Below are 17,357 nucleotides of genomic sequence, written 5' to 3'. Positions count from 1 at the left end.
TGGGCTTCCGGCCACTCGGGCGTTGCTGAGCGCTAGTCAGGGCCGTTGCGGCACCACGCCACGGAGCAGCGAACCTTGAAGTATTCAGAGCCCGGTCCCTGGGCGACCATGGTTTCACGACAAAAAGGCAAATCGAGCGGTGCTTCTGCCAGTGCAGCCTCGCCGGCGGATCAGCTTTCGCCATCAGGCACCACTCCCCGTAACGTGTTTCGGACGGAAGAGGATGATCTCGACGATGGATCCGGTTCGAATCCACTCAAGCGACGATTCGACGATGGAGTAGTAGACTATCCACGGAGGCGAGCCACAATTGCGGTGCGTAAGCCTATCGTCATCCGTCGTCTGAGCCTTGCTAATGCCATTGCCAGTGCGAGGTGTGCCGCTCACGCAAGTCGCGCTGCGACGGCAATCGGCCAAAATGCAAGCTATGCGCCGAGCTCGGTGCCAACTGTGTTTATCGCGAGCCGGGAGTGAAGCTCGATGCCGGCGACAAAATGATCATGGAGCAGCTCAACCGCATCGAGGGTATGTTACAGACAAACATGTCGCAGCAGGCGGTTCGGGGTAGCATCGCCACAAACCCGTCGCAGCCATCTCCTGCCATAAGTAGCGCCGCGGCCGTTTTAAGTCCCGACGGGCCCTTTCCGACGACAAATAGCTCTGGAAAGGCTGTGCCCATCATCCTCAACGGCGGACTGGGAACCTGGGCGAGCAGTGCGGCGGCGGGGACAAACATCTCGACGATGCCCAAGTGTCACACCAATGCCGCATTCCACCTGCTACAGTGGCCGTTGATCCGGGACTTGGTACCTCGTCAGTACGATCCACAGATACTCGTTCAGCTCGAGATGGAGCGTGAGCCCTTGCACTCGCTCGCCAAGACGCCGGCCGTCGACCTGTCCAACACGCAGGCCTACATCGAGGCGTACTTTGCCAAGGTAAACGTCTGGTACGCGTGCGTCAACCCGTACACGTGGAAGGTGCAGTACCGCGCCGCCCTCTCCAACGGATTCCGCGAGGGCCCCGAGAGCTGCATCGTGCTGCTGGTGTTGGCGCTCGGGCAGGCGAGCCTCGGCGGGCACATTGCCAGCCTCCCGCGCGGCGACGACCCGCCCGGGCTGCCGTATTTCACGGCCGCCTGGTCGCTTCTGCCCGGCATGCTGACGGCCAATAATGCTGTCGCGGCGCAGTGCCACCTGCTGGCCGCCGCCTACCTCTTCTACCTCGCGCGGCCGCTCGAGGCCTGGAGCCTGCTGGGCAGCGCCAGCGCCAAGCTACAGCTACTACTCATGGCGCCCGCCAGTCGCGTCCCGCCCGGCCAGATGGAGCTGGTCGAGCGCATCTACTGGAACACGCTGCTCTTCGAGAGCGACCTGCTCGCCGAGCTGGACCTGCCGCACTCGGGTGTGGCGCAGTTTGAGGAGCAGGTCGGGCTGCCGGGAGGCTTTGCTTCCGATGGCGAGGATGACGAACAGCAGGACCGCGTCGGCGCGGACGAGCTCTGGTACTTCCTGGCCGAGATTGCGCTGCGCAGGCTGCTGAACCGCGTCAGCACGCTCCTCTACTCGGACGACGCTTTTGTCAGGCCGCCTAACCTGGGCCACATGGTCAAGGAGCTCGACTACCAGCTCACGCAGTGGTACGAGAGCCTGCCGCCGCCGCTGCAGTTTTCGTTTGCGCGCGTGCCGCTGCAGGACCCTGTGCAGACCGTTTTGAAGCTGCGGTATTACGCGTGCAAGGTCATCATCTATCGCCCGTACATACACTGCGTCTTGGAGGATGCGCGGGGGTTCGCGGAGCCCGTCGTCCGAGAAGGCTGTCTGAAGTGCCTGGACGCCTCGGTGCGACAGCTGGAGCACATATCTGAGCAGTACGTCACCCGCCTCCTTTCGTTTCTCGTTTATCTCAAATTGATTTGAGGTTTTTTTCCCTAACTGGTCCACAGTCATGCTGGCCACATGCCATATACCTGGCAAGGTGCGCTTTCCATGGCCTCGCAGTCGTTACTCATCATGGGCGCAACAATGTCTCCGTCGCTGCAAGGTCTCGTTCTGGGCCTAGTTCCCAATAGAGCAGCTCTAGATCGGATTATTCAAGACGTCATTGACGAACTTGGTCGCTATGCTGTCCTTGCGCCGAGCATCAACCTGGCGGCCGATATTGTCAAGGAGGCGGAGCTGCGGCGGCGTGCGTTTTTAAGCGTAGAACCGCAGACTCTCTAGCCCTGCTGCTCGCAGAACGGGATAAAGAGATGTTCTATTTGGCACTGTCTGGAATAACATCTACATAATACTAAAAAGTGTAGCTGAAGTGAAACATGCAGAGTAGATGTACATGGATGGGCGGCTAGAGCTGTGGCAAGGTACATATATAAAAGGGACAAAACTCAGCCGCTCAAAGCAAACCCAATTATAGCCAAGAAGAAGAACTGTAACGAATCAAGACTGCCTTATATCCCAGGCGAGCGACGCAATATGTGTGCCTCGGATTTTGAAAATGCAACGTAGACACGCGAGCCTGTAAGTGGCCGGCTGAGATTGGGCAAACCCTGTCGGAGTATAGTTGCGACTTGCCGGCACTGCATGGAGCCGCTAAGCATCAGCATAGTCATTGCCCTGTTACTGAGAGATTCGGCTCGGAAACTGCCCGGCCCAGTTGCCGCTTGGCTTCCTGATGCGGCCCCGGACCAGCTAACTAGCCCATGCGAATAAGGCTGAGACGGTGGCGGCGAGCCGACAACTGCATAGTGCCTAACGTTACCTCTTCCAGCCTGGTGTGCTCCCTGGTAGCTGAAAGAATGGAATCGGTCTTTCTTTTTTCGTTTTTTTTTTCCTTGATTCGATGGGCCCATCGAATACGAGATGCAGTGGTCGGAAGACGCGGCACAGCTGAGGCTTCAGTGGCTGGCTTGGAGAGCTTACTCACCGTCGGCCGGACGCTGACGGGACGGGACGCGTTTACAGAATTGTAGACAGTAAGAATGCCATGAGAACATAGCATTTTAAAATTCAGACACATATTATTCCAATTCTGGGATATAAATAGATTCGCTCTCGGCGGGAAGATGCATTTTCAGCTAGACAGCAACATCGGTATATTCCTTCTTCGTCCATTTGTCCATCCCCTCGTTTACTGAAGTCGTAACTATGAAGGCCCATCTTCCTCTCGCCATGATGCTTTTCGCGCTGAGTGTTTGGGCAAAAGACTGCGGGGTAAGCAACCGCTCTTAAAACCCCAGCCTTGGAGCGGAGTGGTTGCTGAACTGAGCATAGGTCAACGAAGTCCAGTCTGAGTGCGGCCCAGCCTGTGAGACTTGCGCGGACCACCGCTGCAAAGCGGTTGTCTGCAGCAACTTATGCTTTTGCAAAACAGGCTACCTCCGAGATTCTGTATGTCATCGTCCTGTATATGCATGCGTGCCCTAGAATCCTACTGACATATGACATAGTCTGGCACCTGTATTCCCCGGAGCCAATGTCCGGGGCAGGGACATCTGTAGTAAACGGATAGTGCAGACAACTCTGGTCTGCTCCAGCCTTGTCACCTTTCTTGCCGCGTATGTTTAGCCGCATTTTCCGAGCCTGATCCTCATGGGGCAGCAACTTTCTTCTGCAAGTGAAGGTGCAGATGCAGCAGCACAGGTCACAAACGCCCGAGGTCCCTAGGCAGTGTCTCAAGTGGGCGGCAACGGCGACTTCTTGGTCCATAGAAAAGTCAAATATCTCCGTATACGTCTAGCTAATCGGACAAAATATTTTGCCTTGTTTGCAAAAGCTCGCCGCAAAGGCCACGCGCCGCAGCCTTACACAGCCTAGGACTATTCTGACGACACCTCACTAGCTAGCCTATTGGTCATGTAGCCTTGCAATGGCGCCGAAAGGATGGCACCAATAAATGGCGAGACTGGTACGGTGGATGTCGAGAGTGGTATTCTCCGTGGCTCAGTATAAATATTCTGTCAAGTCGCTCTTCAAGAATACATGTCTCGAAAGACATACCAGTACGACTCAAAAGTTGACACCTTATTATACCCTCTTCCCCGAAATTCTTCTCACTCGACGATATGAAGACATTCGTTCCTTTGGCCGTGGTGCTGTTCACGCTCGGCGTTTGGTCGCAGGCCTGTGGGGTAAGCGAGCGTCTACTGAATACAAAGGGTTGGTTGCATTGCGTTTTCTAACGTCCGGGTAGCCGAGCGAGGTACGACAGGACTGCGGGCCGATCTGTGAGAGCTGCAAAGACAGCAAATGCGATGCTATCCGCTGCGGCGGCGGATGCTGGTGCAAATCAGGCTACCTCCGGGACGGTGTAAGTATACAGAACTCTGCATCTTCCAAAGAACAAAATTGGCTAACTCTGCCCACCTAGGCCGGCGTCTGCATTCCCCCAGACCAATGCTCGCCAGACCTGGACGAGCCGACGTTACATGAGGCGCGCGAAAACCCCGGTCCCGGCTCTTGCTGGGGAACTTCCTGCGGCGAGTATTGACGCGGTGCGGCTTGTCTGATAATCCATGCATCAGCTAGCATCCTTCAAAGGGGACAGCAGAGTGGGCGTGTACATACAACAGAGCAGAGAAAACAGTATAGCGGTTCTTGGATATATAGCACAAAAAGATATATAGCACAAAAACAGAGGAGCTTCGTCATAAGGTTGCAGTGTAAACTTTGCATAGCCGGGCGGTGCCGTTTGTGAAATATGCCGGCCGTTCCTATTTAGGCCCTATGCCGCGTCCGACCCCGCGCCGAATTGAGTTCAAAAGCAGACTGTCTGCACTTGTTTCGGTCATTTTCCCCGAGAACCTTAGCCATACATTATAACCAGCGTCCGGCTTTTGCAGGCACGATGGCGTCAGAAGAGCTGTTCAAAGATGTTCCTCCTTTTCCCAACGATATCTCTACTGTCCAGATGAGCACTATCTCGCTCTCTCGCCTGCGAGAGAATGATGCAGCAACTGCACAGCAAGCCTCGACAGCTTGTGCAGAACTTGGCTTCTTTTTCCTCGACTTGCGTGGAGACAGTCTAGGGGAGGCTATGGTCGAATGCATCGATGAGCTGTTCTACATCGGCAAGGACATTTTCGATCTACCAGAGAGTGTCAAGAATCAATATCTGCACGACATTCCAAAAAGTTTCCTGGGGTATGTGACTTCAAATCAATGAACTGTTGTCGATAGAGCATGCCGCTTATAACTCATTTCCACGGAAAGCTTCAAGCCCCGAGGCGCCGCGAAAACGGAAACAAAGCAGCCGGATAGGTTTGAGTGGTTCAACCTTGGTCAGGACGGTCTAATGGGGACCACTGACTTGCAGCCGTTGCCTGATTTTGTGCTCAAACGCATCGACTACTTCAAGAGGTTTGCCAGTTACGGACAACAAATTGCTACAGTCCTAAATCGGATACTCGCTAGGCATCTATCGCTGCCACAAGATACCTTTTCTGCGCTCCAGCGCCCAACAGAACCATCCGGGACCGCGATCCGCCTCATCAAGACATTTGCCAGCCCCGACGACGAAGACCTCCGCACAAGCATGGCGCACCATACCGACTTTGGCACCATTACTCTCCTGGCCAACATCGTGGGCGGCCTGCAGATTCTCAAGCGCGGCGGATCCGCCTCGGACGAGGGCGCCTGGCGGTGGGTGCGTCCGCAGCCGGGCTGCCTGATTGTGAACCTGGGAGACGCCATGGTGCAGTGGTCTGGCGGCGCCTTGCGCAGCAACATGCATCGCATCCGGTACGCGCCCGGGGAGCAGCGCGCGGTCGACCGCTACAGCCTGGCCATGCTCTTCCGACCGGAGCAGAATGCGAGCATGAAGCCGAGAGTGACACGAAGTGCAGAAGGAGTAGAGGATACTGACCTGACGGCCTGGGAGTGGGAGGTCAAAAGGATGATGGCGTACAGCCGCGGCGAGGCGCAGGCCGAGAGCAAGGGGGGCACAGCTATTAAAGCGTAGTGGGCGCGATTCGTGTTCTGATGCTTTCCACACACAAAGATGTGTCTCTTGGCCGATCTATTTTGCAAAGTTGTGGCACTGTGGTATGTTAGCCCACGGAATGGATCCTGCTCGCCCGTCCGACATGTGATGGATCGGCCGGCTGCTTAGCTGTTCTGAAATCATACGGGCCTCGAGAGGCGCTGCGGTATGCGGGTGACAGAAATGAGCCAATTTTTGGTAGCGCTCTTACATGTACTCCGTATATGAGAACGGAAAGAGGGGAGAATTCGACTGAAGAGGAATGAGAGGCAACGTGCAAAGTAGATAGCCGAGACTACCTTTTGTCTTGGAAAGCTTCGGCCGATAGACCCGGGCTGTTTCTTCCGGAAGTGATGTTCATTTCGTCGCCTATTTTTACCTCGACTTGCAAGTGGCATCTATGCGATGCCTAATCCAACGACGTCATGTAGCATCGCGTGTCTCAGCCACATGTGATTCCAGCAGGCCAGACACCTGTGAGGCGGCATTCAGAGGCTTCCATGTTTTAGTCTATAAATTTGGAATTCCAAGTCTGGGGGATATAGCATAGAATAAACTAATATCCCTCAGACAGCGTGACGTCTGTCCATTTCTCGGTCCAGTGGCGTGGTCAGGCATGCATACACTCACCACACATGACGCCCATGGCATGGCTTTTTCGTCGCTCGGGGGCTTGGGGCCTCGTCGCTAGTCTTTTCCCCTCGTCCTATCTCCTCCGAGTTGGGTTTGCCCAGGCGATCCAGCCAGGGACCACATGCCGCTCGCTCCAGCTGGTCCCTTTTTCCGCAACGACGTCAATGGCCCTGCCACCACACCACACCCCCGGTCCCTCCCTCCCGCCAGGGGCCACTGTGAGCGGCTGGTCCCATCGTTAGCGCTTCTGCGTTGTCCGCTGGTGGTTTTTTTTTTTTGGCAGGTTTTGGCCGTTGTCCTCATCCTCTCGCCTGGTGGTGGTGGTGCATCTCGCTGGACCCCAGCCACGTGACGCATAGGCCAAGTTCTCAGAGCCAACCACCGACTTTTATGACCTGGGCATCGACCAGCATAAGCGCCGGGCAACATTTTTCTCCTTTAATTCCGGTTTTTTTGTTCTTGTCTGCATGATTTTCCTTTATTTTGGAGCCTCTTGTGCTTTGTTCATCGTATCGTCTTTGTGCGACTCGCTCGGTCTTCCAGCATCAGGCGGAGCAACAAGGACCCTTTTTGTTCGCATCGCAGCCTGTCCGACCATCGGTGGCGCAGGCACTGTCAGCAAGTTTGCTGCCGCAGCACACGAGTCTAACGTGTGCCCAGCAGATCTAATCATCTGTCAGCTCGCGTTATAGCGGTCAATCCCGTTTCCCGTCTTCCTTGCGATTCCGACGTGGCTGGGCAGACCGTACTGCATTACTATCTGCATCGGCTGCTACACACCTCGCAAAGCTCCCGCCGACATATTTCAAACTCAGTTCGGAAAACCTGTCGCGTTAAATACATGCAGCATTTCTTCTCATTTTTCCGCCCTTTTGCGTCACAGCTGCGCAACCATTTCTCGCATAGCCACCGTACAACGCCACTGCTGGAGTGATTGTGTGCCCAGCGGTGACACACTACTGGACGAGCACTAGAGTGTGGCTTTTGTGCCGTTGTTTTTGGGCAGTGAAAAGCATCCCTCACATCAGGCTGAAAGCAGCACATATTCCCGCCTCAGTGTCCATATAGCGAACGCCTGAGGTCTCTGCATTTGCCACAGAGCAGCCAATTTATCCTCTGCATCAAATAGGCTGCCCGCCACATGTTCATGACATTCACACGCCACGCCCAGGATCATGCCTGCTCGAATAATTCGAGAACCATCAGATCCGTATTCGAGGTCATCCTACTATGATGACGACAGGGGCCGAGCACGAGATTATTCAGATCGGCCTGCTACCTATTCTTCATCACGCCGTGGCTCAGTATACGACTACCCGACCTCATTTGAAGATGACAGGCGGTATCGTTCGAGAGAGCGAGAGCGAGAGCGAGAGCGCTACATCAGCGCCGAGGACGTCGAGAGGCAGCGACGGTCCATGAGTGATCGCGACTCATATGGCAGGCCGGGCTCTTCGAGGACCCCAGAACGGAGTGAGTCGTCGAGAAAGAGTCGGCATCATGCGTCTCACATCATCGACAATTCACGACCACCCATATCCTCCCGAAGTCAAAGAGAGGCTGCAGAAGTTGTCTATGTCTCGGGTCCCTCGCGCAGGGACTCGACTTCCTCCAGGAGAAGCAGATCGACGAGTCGGTTCAGTCGGTGGTTTGGGGGTGGATCTTCAAGTCGTGCGCCATCCCCGGAAAAGTCGCCCAGGCGAGAAAGGCGATCGCGGTCAGAAAAGCCTACCAGACCTGTTTCTTGCGTCGCGTGTATGGAAGACATAACACCGTCAAGGGGCGCAGATCTGAATTGCGGACATCGAATGTGCAACTCCTGTCTTCGACGTATATTCAAGATGTCGATTGACGATCCGCAGCACATGCCGCCTCGCTGCTGCAGCCAAGAACATATTCCACTCCAGTGTGTGGATCGGCTTTTCGATTCTAGCTTCAAAAAGACGTGGAATCGCAAATTCTCCGAGTACAACACACGCAACCGGCTATACTGCCCATCACGAAAATGTGGCGAGTGGATCATGCCAGACTCGATTCGCAGAGAAAATGGCCGCAAAGTAGCGCGCTGCGGTCGCTGCAAGACTAAAGTTTGCGGGTCCTGTGGTGGTAAATACCACTCATCAGCGGTATGTCCGAGTGATGAGGATACGGCCAAGTTTCTCGACCAGGCCGCCGATGCGGGTTGGAAGCGATGCCATCGATGCAAAGCCATGGTTGAACTGAGGGAGGGGTGCAACCATATGACTTGGTGAGTTGACCTGACAAATTAGACAGTTGTACCGGACTGCTAACAATTCATAGTCGATGTGGTGCGGAATTCTGCATGATATGTGCCAAAAAATGGAAAACTTGCAATTGCCCGTGGTTCAACCACAACGCCATGGGTGCCGATCATTTGCCCATGAACATACCAGGGCATCCTGGGCAGCACCCGCAAACTTACACAGAGGAGATGCGCTTGCGTCGCTTACAGGAGCTCCGCGACAGAGTCGTGGCAAGGAGCATGGAAAACGGCGAGGACTACGACGTGATGGGAGGTATAGGAAACATTACAGGTCTCGGCAACGCGGCAGGACACCACATGAACGAGAGCTACAGAAGAGATCACGGTCCACTCCCGTCTCGGCCGCCCCCTTCATTTGACCGGGGTGCCGGATACGTCTCGGATGTCAATCGGGCCAGGGGCTACGGGTCTAGCTTCCTGGAGCGCCAAAGCTCGACGCGAAGCCGCGGCGGCCGGCAGCCTTCTCCGGTGGCGCCTCCTTTGCGATACTCGATAGGGCACGACGACTTGCCATCGCGACGCGACTCTTCTGGGCGCCAGCACCCAGTAGACGAGAGAGATTATCATCGAGCGCCACAACGATCGCGGTCGGAGCGCATCGTTCCCGCGCGCACCTCGCGACGATACGAGGACGAAGCAGCCATGCACGCACCGAGTCGAGGACGCCGCGCCAGCGCCGAGCCACCCCGGGGCTCCGCGTTGGCCGGCTTGAACGGCAAAGATCGGGGCATGGGTCGGGTGGCAGAATGGAGGGGCTATGTCGAGCCGGGGGTACCAGACGGAGAGTCTGTAATTGGGCACGTCTGAGATGCGACAGCCAATTAGACTGATGACGAGATACGAACTTTGGATTTAACTTGCATGTTTAACGATTGACGACTGCATACGCATTGCATCGGTGTTGCGCATTCATGAGCGAGCAGCTATGGCATAAGTTATGAGAGGATTGCCGGGTACAGAAGGCCTGGGGATATGTACATTTAGATAGGAACCGCTATATCACAGCAGGATAGGTATACATATTGGCAGGTAATGAGCATTGTTTTGTTTGTTTTTTTGCGTTTTGTTCAAATATGAGATTTTCGTGTTGCTCTTTGGCAGGACAACGACCATGCTTGTCACTGATCTTGTGTTGAGCGTGAAGTGGTGAATTGTTCGGAACCGCGGGATCTTGGGCGTCGTTAATGTTACGTCATGATGGCCATTTCGGTGTGATTCGAAGACGACTAGCCGTTGGGGCCGGCTTGGGTCAAATTGCTGTAATCTGTAGGGGCGGAGGCCTCAGTTCAGTGGACTCTTGGTGACCACAGCGAGGTGGCCGCTGTAATTATAGCGTCTCAATGCTATTGTTAGAGCAGTTTATCCACTGGTCCAGCTCGCGAGGCGCCCGGAATGCCCTGCAACAACAACCGCCTGCACCTGCGATAACACCTCCAGTCACGGGCCCGTTTCATCCGTGTCTTTGCCCCTCGGTCCTCTTTGTCCGTCACCATCTCCTCTCGTTTGCAACTTTACCCGGCTCTGATTCTATTTCCTGTACGCTTTCCTATCCGTCAGAAGAAGCACCCAGATATCCTCTACAACTCTACAACTGCCAGATCCCTTTTCATCCAGAGATGATGCTACAGCACCGCCTCCGATAGCACCCCATCTCCATCTGCAGCACGCACGTGCCAAGCAGCCCGCTGCAACGACACCACTCAGCCTCCATCGAACCCTCGATTCAAATCTCATACCCCAGCTCCCAGCTCCCAGCTCCCAGCTCCCAGCTCTGCTGCCTCGCGGCCTCGCGGTCTCCCGCGCCGAGGCCATGCTTCTCCTCCACCAGGTTGGCAGCGTCAAAATTGGCGAGGTCATTCGCTACACTGTCACCTACACTCCGTCCCAGGATCGCATCCTACCCTCGCCCGAGAAGCTATATGTCCGCATCCGCAACACCTCGGCCATAGCCCTGCGCGCCGCTTTCGTCCACGGTCCTTATACCCTCTCCGTCGCTGCCTATCCTGCGAAATTCGTGCCCAACGAAACGTTCCCCGACCCCCGGCGATATGGCGTCCCAGAATTCGAGCCCATGGTCAAGGCCGGTGGCTCTTGGGAGTGCGAGCTCATCGTCCCCGACGACATAAGACAGTCGGCCGGTATTGGTGGAAACGGCAGCGCTTTCGGCAAAGATTCTATCCATAATGCTGAGTGCGCCAGTTGGGTCATCGAAATTACCTCTCAGGTCATCTTCTCCACTTCCGCTGCTGTTGGCTACGAAGTTGTGGTTGGGCGTGACCAGAAGTCTCTCAATCTAAACCAAGCCTCAGGCTCGTTCGGTCAAGACAACCAGAACATGCAGCCCGGTAAGTTGACCGATCATCAGCAAAGCATCGGTGCCAAGGATGGCCACCACCCAGCACAGCCTCAAGGTATCTTCTCTCGCGCTGTGAAGCTCAAAGTCGAAGACACGGCGACACTTTGGAACACGCCTCGTCTACCAGGCTGGGACGACCTGGGCGACAAGCGCGCTCGACAAAACAAGGGCGCGGACAAGCCCGTTGAAAGCATGGTCAAGACAGACGATTCTGAAGCGGCCGAAGACGAACCCGTGCGCAAGCAGAAAAAGGTTCACCTAGTTCTGCTTACGCATGGCTTACATAGTAATCTTGGCGCAGACATGCTGTACATGAAAGAAGCCATCGACGCGGCAGCAAAGCAAGCAAAAATTGACGCTAGAGCCAGGCGGCAAAAGGAAAGGGCCGAGGCTGGGCAGCCCGTCGACTTCGATGATGACGACGACGAAGAGATTGTCGTTCGCGGGTACTCTGGCAATGCGACCAAAACGGAGAAAGGAATCAAGTATCTCGGGAAACGACTTGCCCGATATGTTCTAGCTATTACCTACCCCGATCAGCCGTTTGTCCCCATCGGCAAAGCTGCCGGTGAAACGCTGATTAGGCACTTCGACAACGAGGACTTGCTCAAGCAGCACATATTCAAGCAATCCCACAAACACAGCAAAATATCCGAAGACACGACAGCGCGCAGAAGTAAACATGTCCGACCCTATACGATATCCAGCATCAGTTTCGTCGGACACTCACTTGGTGGCCTCGTACAAACCTATGCCGTTGCATATATCCAAAAGCACTCCCCCAAGTTTTTTGACCTTATTCGTCCAGTCAATTTCATTGCCCTAGCCTCTCCATTCCTCGGCCTGAGCAACGAGAACCCTGTCTATGTCAAATTTGCCTTGGATTTCGGTCTCGTAGGTCGAACAGGCAAGGACTTGGGGTTGACCTGGAGAGCTCCCACAATTGCCCGGAATGGCTGGGGTGCCATTGTCGGCAGTCTTGGTGAATCAGCGCATAAGACTGTCTATGGCGAAAGCCAGCCTGACTCGAAACCCTTGTTGCGTATTTTGCCAACGGGTCCTGCTCACACTGCGCTGAAGAAATTCAGAAATAGAACGACATATTCAAATGTTGTCAATGATGGTATTGTCCCGCTGAGAACAAGTTGCCTCCTATTCTTGGATTGGCAAGGTCTAGACCGTGTTGAAAAGGCGCGTCGAGATGCTGGCCTCGTTGAGACTGTGGTTGGTTTTGGCTGGGCTGAACTGACAGGCTCGAGCATGTCAACTGCCAAAGCGAAGCATCAGTTTGCTGTTGAGACGGGCCAGGAGTCTGGAGCTACTACCCCCGGGGAAAATGCGCTCCAGGTGCCACAGCCGGACGATCAGACCATGGACGAGGACGACAAAGCCAGTCTGCGGTCTGTGCCGACGCCGTTTAGTGAAGGGAGTCACCCTCGAGAGTCATCCAACGCGTCGTCTATACAAAGCCCATTTTCTGGGTTTTTCAACATGTTTAGGAGCAGCGATCCGCCGAAACCTGATACACTGTCTAAAAAGCAAATAAAAATGATGGGACGAGCGCAAACCGTTAAGTTTGATTCGCAGTCGGAAACTCCAAACTCCAGCACATCGGATGTATCCAAATCCACAAAAGCAACGGCCGGTCATGATTTTGACTCTGGCGGGGTTAGTGGGATGATGGCACCTCCCAAGACGACCTTTTTCGAATCGGCTGGGGATCTTCTAAATCCCAAGATGCCCGATGTCGACTTCTTGGTCGATCCGTCCAAGCGACCGAGAACTATCTTCCATGACAGGGTGTATCAGGCCTCTGACATTCCTCCACCGCCTCTCAAGCGTCGCAATACATCCTCACTCATGCGTAAGACGTTCAAGTCGTCTCAGCCGCAAAAGTCGGCGGAGAGCGGCTCATCTTCGCCATACCCGACGGTCAACCACGAAGATTCCATGGCTTCTGCCAAAGAATACGATGATACCATCAATACCGGCCCCGACAAGCAGCCTGACGAAGTTGTAGACGGATCGGGCATGCGAGTAGAGGAAAAGATTGCGCGAGGATATCACAAGGGCCTCGCCTGGCGCAAAGTCCTTGTCAAGCTCGAGCCTGACGCCCACAACAACATTATCGTGCGCCGCATGTTTGCCAATGCCTATGGATGGCCAGTTGTAAAGCACATGGTTGACGTGCACTTTAGCGACTCTGTCATTGCACGCATGACAACGCAGGATGATCACCTAGGCGAACGTGCCTTGGACGCCAATCAGCCACCCGATGTACACGGCTGCGAGACAAAGCACTTGACTGAGGAGCTAAAAGCTACGCTGATCATCGACGATGAAGCCGATGATAGCGCAGAGTCGCGCGATGCAGTCAAGGCGCTTCCGCCGATAATAACGCCCGACGGCGAAGGTGGCGACTCTCCCTCACATGCCAACGGCGGCGCTTCATCCGTAACGTGGAGCGAACGCGATTGGGTCGACAGTGACGAAACCAGCGACGCTGAACCGGCTGAACCGGCCACCGCCGAGGACAAGAAGGAGGGCGGCAGCAAGACGGATAGTACGCTGAGCCCGTCGTCCTGGACGTGGACGGAAAAGATTGTGGGCAAAGGCGCGGCGTCTGGAAGGAAGAGTCCGGCGCCAGAGGAAATTAAAAAACCAGCATAAACTTCTTTACATGTACACTTCACTGCTAGAATCATAATCACATCCTAATACCCCAATACCCCAAACATGGCAAAGAATGAATGATGTTTGTGAGAACGGTGGCTGTTAGCTACTCGCGTAGGGAACGCCAATGACAGAGTGATTGGCGCGCTACTCTGCTGGGCGAGAAGCGCTGCAACAAGGGGAAGTAAGTCGCTGGCCACCCCTGTCGGAGCACGCAACGCGTTGGTCAACCACATCACAACAACATTGCGGCAACCGCAGTTTTCGAGCCATAGTCATTATCCGGCCATTTTATCCCACGGCCCATCATGGATCGTCAATATACAGAACAAGACCTTCAAAATGCCATTCAAGATGTCATTAGTGGCAAGAGCCAGGCCGAATGCGCGAAGCGCTGGGCAGTCCCTCGGTCAACACTGAGCAAGCGGCTGCAAGGGGGAACGTCGAGAGAGGAGGCCTTTCAGCCGCTCCAGCGCCTTTCGAGCGTTCTGGAGGAGCGCCTCTGCGGCTGGATGATAATCGAGGATACTGTTGGGCACGAGCTGACACATGGTCAGATCCGAGAGGTGGCTGGGAGGATGGCTCGAAATAACGGCGACGAGGAGCCCATCGGCAAGAACTGGGTAGAGGGGTTCATGCAGAGAAATCCGGAGGCCAAGAGAATTCTGAGTGGAAAGAGGACGGGTCTGAAGAGAAAGTCAAACGTCGCATCGATTGACATTCCCTCTCCAAGCGCCAAGAGGGTATTCAACGGTGACGTGGCGCCGCTGGGCAAGAACTGGATACAAGGGTTTATACGGCGGAATCCCGAGATCAAGAGCATATTGAGTAGAAGAAAGACTGATCCGGAGAGAAAGTCGAATGGTGCATCAACACCAACAGACGTCCCCTCTCCCAGCGCCAAGAGGGTTCGCAAGAGAACAATGTAAGAATATTTCGTGTCGCAAGGCAATTAGCTCCTGAGCCGGGGTATGACGAACTTTCCCGTGTTTTTCAAAATTGTTACATGTGACGTCCAATACTCTAAAGCATTAGGTAGTATATCGTCGTGAGAGCCCGGGCACTGTTGACGGAGCATGAGCCGGCGATTGGTACAGCCTCGATGCAGCCCTTGTTCAACCCACTGCAGCAGTCCTTGTCCATGGCCTTCGTCGGTTCACGCCTAAACTCGGGGCAGCCAAAAGCTAGAATCTCACAAGAAGCAGAACTTTGCCGAACACTCCAGACACCACTGGTACACTCTTGCGCCGTCTAGCTCGGAAGGCAGGTTTGAACATGCAGGGCAACAAGGCTTGTACAGCCTTCCTGTTGCAGCGGCCGTCACGAAGTCAGCTTTAGGGACAAAATTAATTCAGATAATGCTATCCGATAGCCAAGTAAACCAAAAAAAAAATATGGCCAAAGGCATTTAAATCTTGGAAAAATATAAGTTGAGAAAAAAGGACGGCGCAGCAATAGATTCAAGTGGGTCGGCCAGCCATGGACCAAAAAAGACAAAAAGGAATGGTGGATTCAAACCACCTATGTTGGACAGACGGGGAATCGAACCCCGGACCACTCCCAAGCGGGATCTTCACGTTGGATGAGATGCTAAGGGAGTATTATACCACTAAACCATCCGCCCGAACTTGTTGATATGAGCTGAGCTATTATTCTACATATTAAGATAGAGAACCTCATTAAACGACGTTTTTTGGAGGTGCAAATTATTAGATACTCGGCAGGTGAATTGTCCTGCCATATAAATGACATTGCATTTAATCATGGCTATCATTGATGCAGTTTTGTAACCCCTGAGTCGCTTTAAACTGCCACGAAAGAAACGCAGGGTCCTTGGTAGCGGATAGCTGGCTTGCCCAGCACTGTGGTGTAAGTCAATCGCCGCCAGCTGTATGTGAGTGGTGGGCGCGCCCATGTCGTGCAGTCCTTTATCAGCCTCGGGTCGGCAAGTGTCTACAAAAAGCCAACGGCACAGTGAGGTCCGTTCAAGACAAGACCTGTCCCCGACGTCGACTGCAAAGTCTTTGTGTACAAGAACGGCATGGCACTGAATGTTACCTGCCCTGGAGGCTACGGCTCAGAGGATACCAAGCAAAGGCCCGCTGGCGGTGTCCATGGATTAGTTCCGCGCAGTGGTGTTCCATTCTACAACTTGCCGGGCAATACAACCATTACGAAGCTCTCGATGTTACGAAAGACTTGCGCAGCCGGTACACGGATGGCTTGCCGGCGCTGGGCACGTTGTACCGGACTCGATCGCGCACATGAGTGACAGCGAGTCCGACGACATCGAATATCCGGCGCTCAAAATCGTCTCCTACATCCGCAGGAATTATCTGTCCATCATTGGCTCCCTGGAGGACTGCAACGGTCGCCGACTTTGCGCCGGCGTCGCGGGCACCGAGTTCAGATAGCGCAGACGGAGACTATGGCGCGTGGGCAGGCACACATGGCAATTGGGTTGCTGGCGGATGAGGGCTAAATGGACCAAGGCGACGGCGAAGTGAGGCGGACGTAATTGGGTACGGGGTTCGAATGCAGTATCGAAGAAGAAGAAGAAGAAGAAGAAAACACAAAGAAAACACAAAGAAAACTCGATTCGGTCACTGGCTTAAAAACGAGAAGCGCGCGTGTGGTTTAAGCTCAGCGGAGATGGAGAGCAGGTCAGGAATGCGATTTTGTGTGTGTGTTTCGGAGGGTTCTGTTGCTGTGGTGCGACGTGCAGGGTGGTCAATCGAGTCATGAGTGGCTATGACGGATTTTACATATCTGCAGCAGGCTCGGACACATGCAGTCAGCACCACGGGAAAAGGCTCTCTGCCTGTGCCTGAACAGCGCGTTGCCTTGCGAGGAGGGGAAATTTGAGCCTCGCAAAAGCGGCGACGCCCATGCCGACTATCCGGGGTGACGCAAGCCAAGGTTGCCAAGCCGGCATGCTCCAACCCCGCCCCACGGCATCGCTGTGTAGACGGACGTCTGCTGCGAACTAGCGATCTGCCGCTGCTTTTAACCCAAGGGTGAAGGACCAGGCTCCAGACGGTGACAACGGATAAGTCGGCCTGCCATCAACCCTTCGCCGCTGGCGTGGCGCCCGCCGGTAGGCTAGTTGTGCCTGAAGATTCGCCGGCCAGTCTATTTTTGCAATTTTTAGCCTGGTTGCCACTGGTGCATGGCCTTTGTGTCGTAAATGGGGACAAATAAATATGTCGACGGTCCCACGTCGGCGCATCGCGTCGCCTTTCCCATTGTTGTAGTCGTGCAAATCCTACAGCCTCGCCGGACTCGTTTGCTTCGCTGGATCAACGGCTAAACGTTCGCTCGTTTCTTCATCGGTCGCGTTAATTCTAATTCGTCTATTTCACTTCGCTCACTCAGATCGTTCGTTCTTCCACGCCAGCATTCAAAAGTGCTGTGCCGCTGTCGACCCCGGTT

At 54.5% G+C, this 17,357-nt stretch overlaps 6 protein-coding genes across 6 annotated transcripts; all 6 read left to right on the top strand.

Annotated features, from left to right (window-relative positions):
* Positions 1 to 108: 108 nt before the first annotated feature.
* Positions 109 to 2,222, top strand: LMH87_006614 (uncharacterized protein; the record flags this gene model as incomplete). Its single annotated transcript, XM_056204529.1, has 3 exons — positions 109 to 315; positions 369 to 1,870; positions 1,946 to 2,222. The coding sequence occupies 3 exons, from the start codon at positions 109 to 111 to the stop codon at positions 2,220 to 2,222; spliced, it is 1,986 nt and encodes a 661-aa protein (XP_056059877.1).
* Positions 2,223 to 4,063: 1,841 nt separating this feature from the next.
* LMH87_006613 (uncharacterized protein) lies at positions 4,064 to 4,488 on the top strand (the record flags this gene model as incomplete). The annotated part of the gene is made up of 3 exons (XM_056204528.1): positions 4,064 to 4,129; positions 4,192 to 4,308; positions 4,369 to 4,488. The coding sequence occupies 3 exons, from the start codon at positions 4,064 to 4,066 to the stop codon at positions 4,486 to 4,488; spliced, it is 303 nt and encodes a 100-aa protein (XP_056059876.1).
* Positions 4,489 to 4,845: 357 nt separating this feature from the next.
* LMH87_006612 (uncharacterized protein) lies at positions 4,846 to 5,958 on the top strand (the record flags this gene model as incomplete). The annotated part of the gene is made up of 3 exons (XM_056204527.1): positions 4,846 to 5,141; positions 5,211 to 5,357; positions 5,412 to 5,958. The coding sequence occupies 3 exons, from the start codon at positions 4,846 to 4,848 to the stop codon at positions 5,956 to 5,958; spliced, it is 990 nt and encodes a 329-aa protein (XP_056059875.1).
* Positions 5,959 to 8,453: 2,495 nt separating this feature from the next.
* Positions 8,454 to 9,703, top strand: LMH87_006611 (uncharacterized protein; the record flags this gene model as incomplete). Its single annotated transcript, XM_056204525.1, has 2 exons — positions 8,454 to 8,860; positions 8,914 to 9,703. The coding sequence occupies 2 exons, from the start codon at positions 8,454 to 8,456 to the stop codon at positions 9,701 to 9,703; spliced, it is 1,197 nt and encodes a 398-aa protein (XP_056059874.1).
* Positions 9,704 to 10,706: 1,003 nt separating this feature from the next.
* On the top strand, positions 10,707 to 13,922 carry LMH87_006610 (uncharacterized protein; the record flags this gene model as incomplete). Its single annotated transcript, XM_056204524.1, has 1 exon — positions 10,707 to 13,922. One exon carries the CDS (start codon positions 10,707 to 10,709, stop codon positions 13,920 to 13,922), a length of 3,216 nt encoding a protein of 1,071 aa, XP_056059873.1.
* Positions 13,923 to 14,233: 311 nt separating this feature from the next.
* Positions 14,234 to 14,854, top strand: LMH87_006609 (uncharacterized protein; the record flags this gene model as incomplete). The annotated part of the gene is made up of 1 exon (XM_056204523.1): positions 14,234 to 14,854. The coding sequence occupies one exon, from the start codon at positions 14,234 to 14,236 to the stop codon at positions 14,852 to 14,854; it is 621 nt and encodes a 206-aa protein (XP_056059872.1).
* Positions 14,855 to 17,357: the final 2,503 nt, after the last annotated feature.

This window comes from Akanthomyces muscarius, chromosome 1 (assembly GCF_028009165.1).
Source record: "Akanthomyces muscarius strain Ve6 chromosome 1, whole genome shotgun sequence".
NCBI classification, from domain to species: domain Eukaryota; kingdom Fungi; phylum Ascomycota; class Sordariomycetes; order Hypocreales; family Cordycipitaceae; genus Akanthomyces; species Akanthomyces muscarius.
This window is presented reverse-complemented; position numbering and strand designations above follow the sequence as displayed.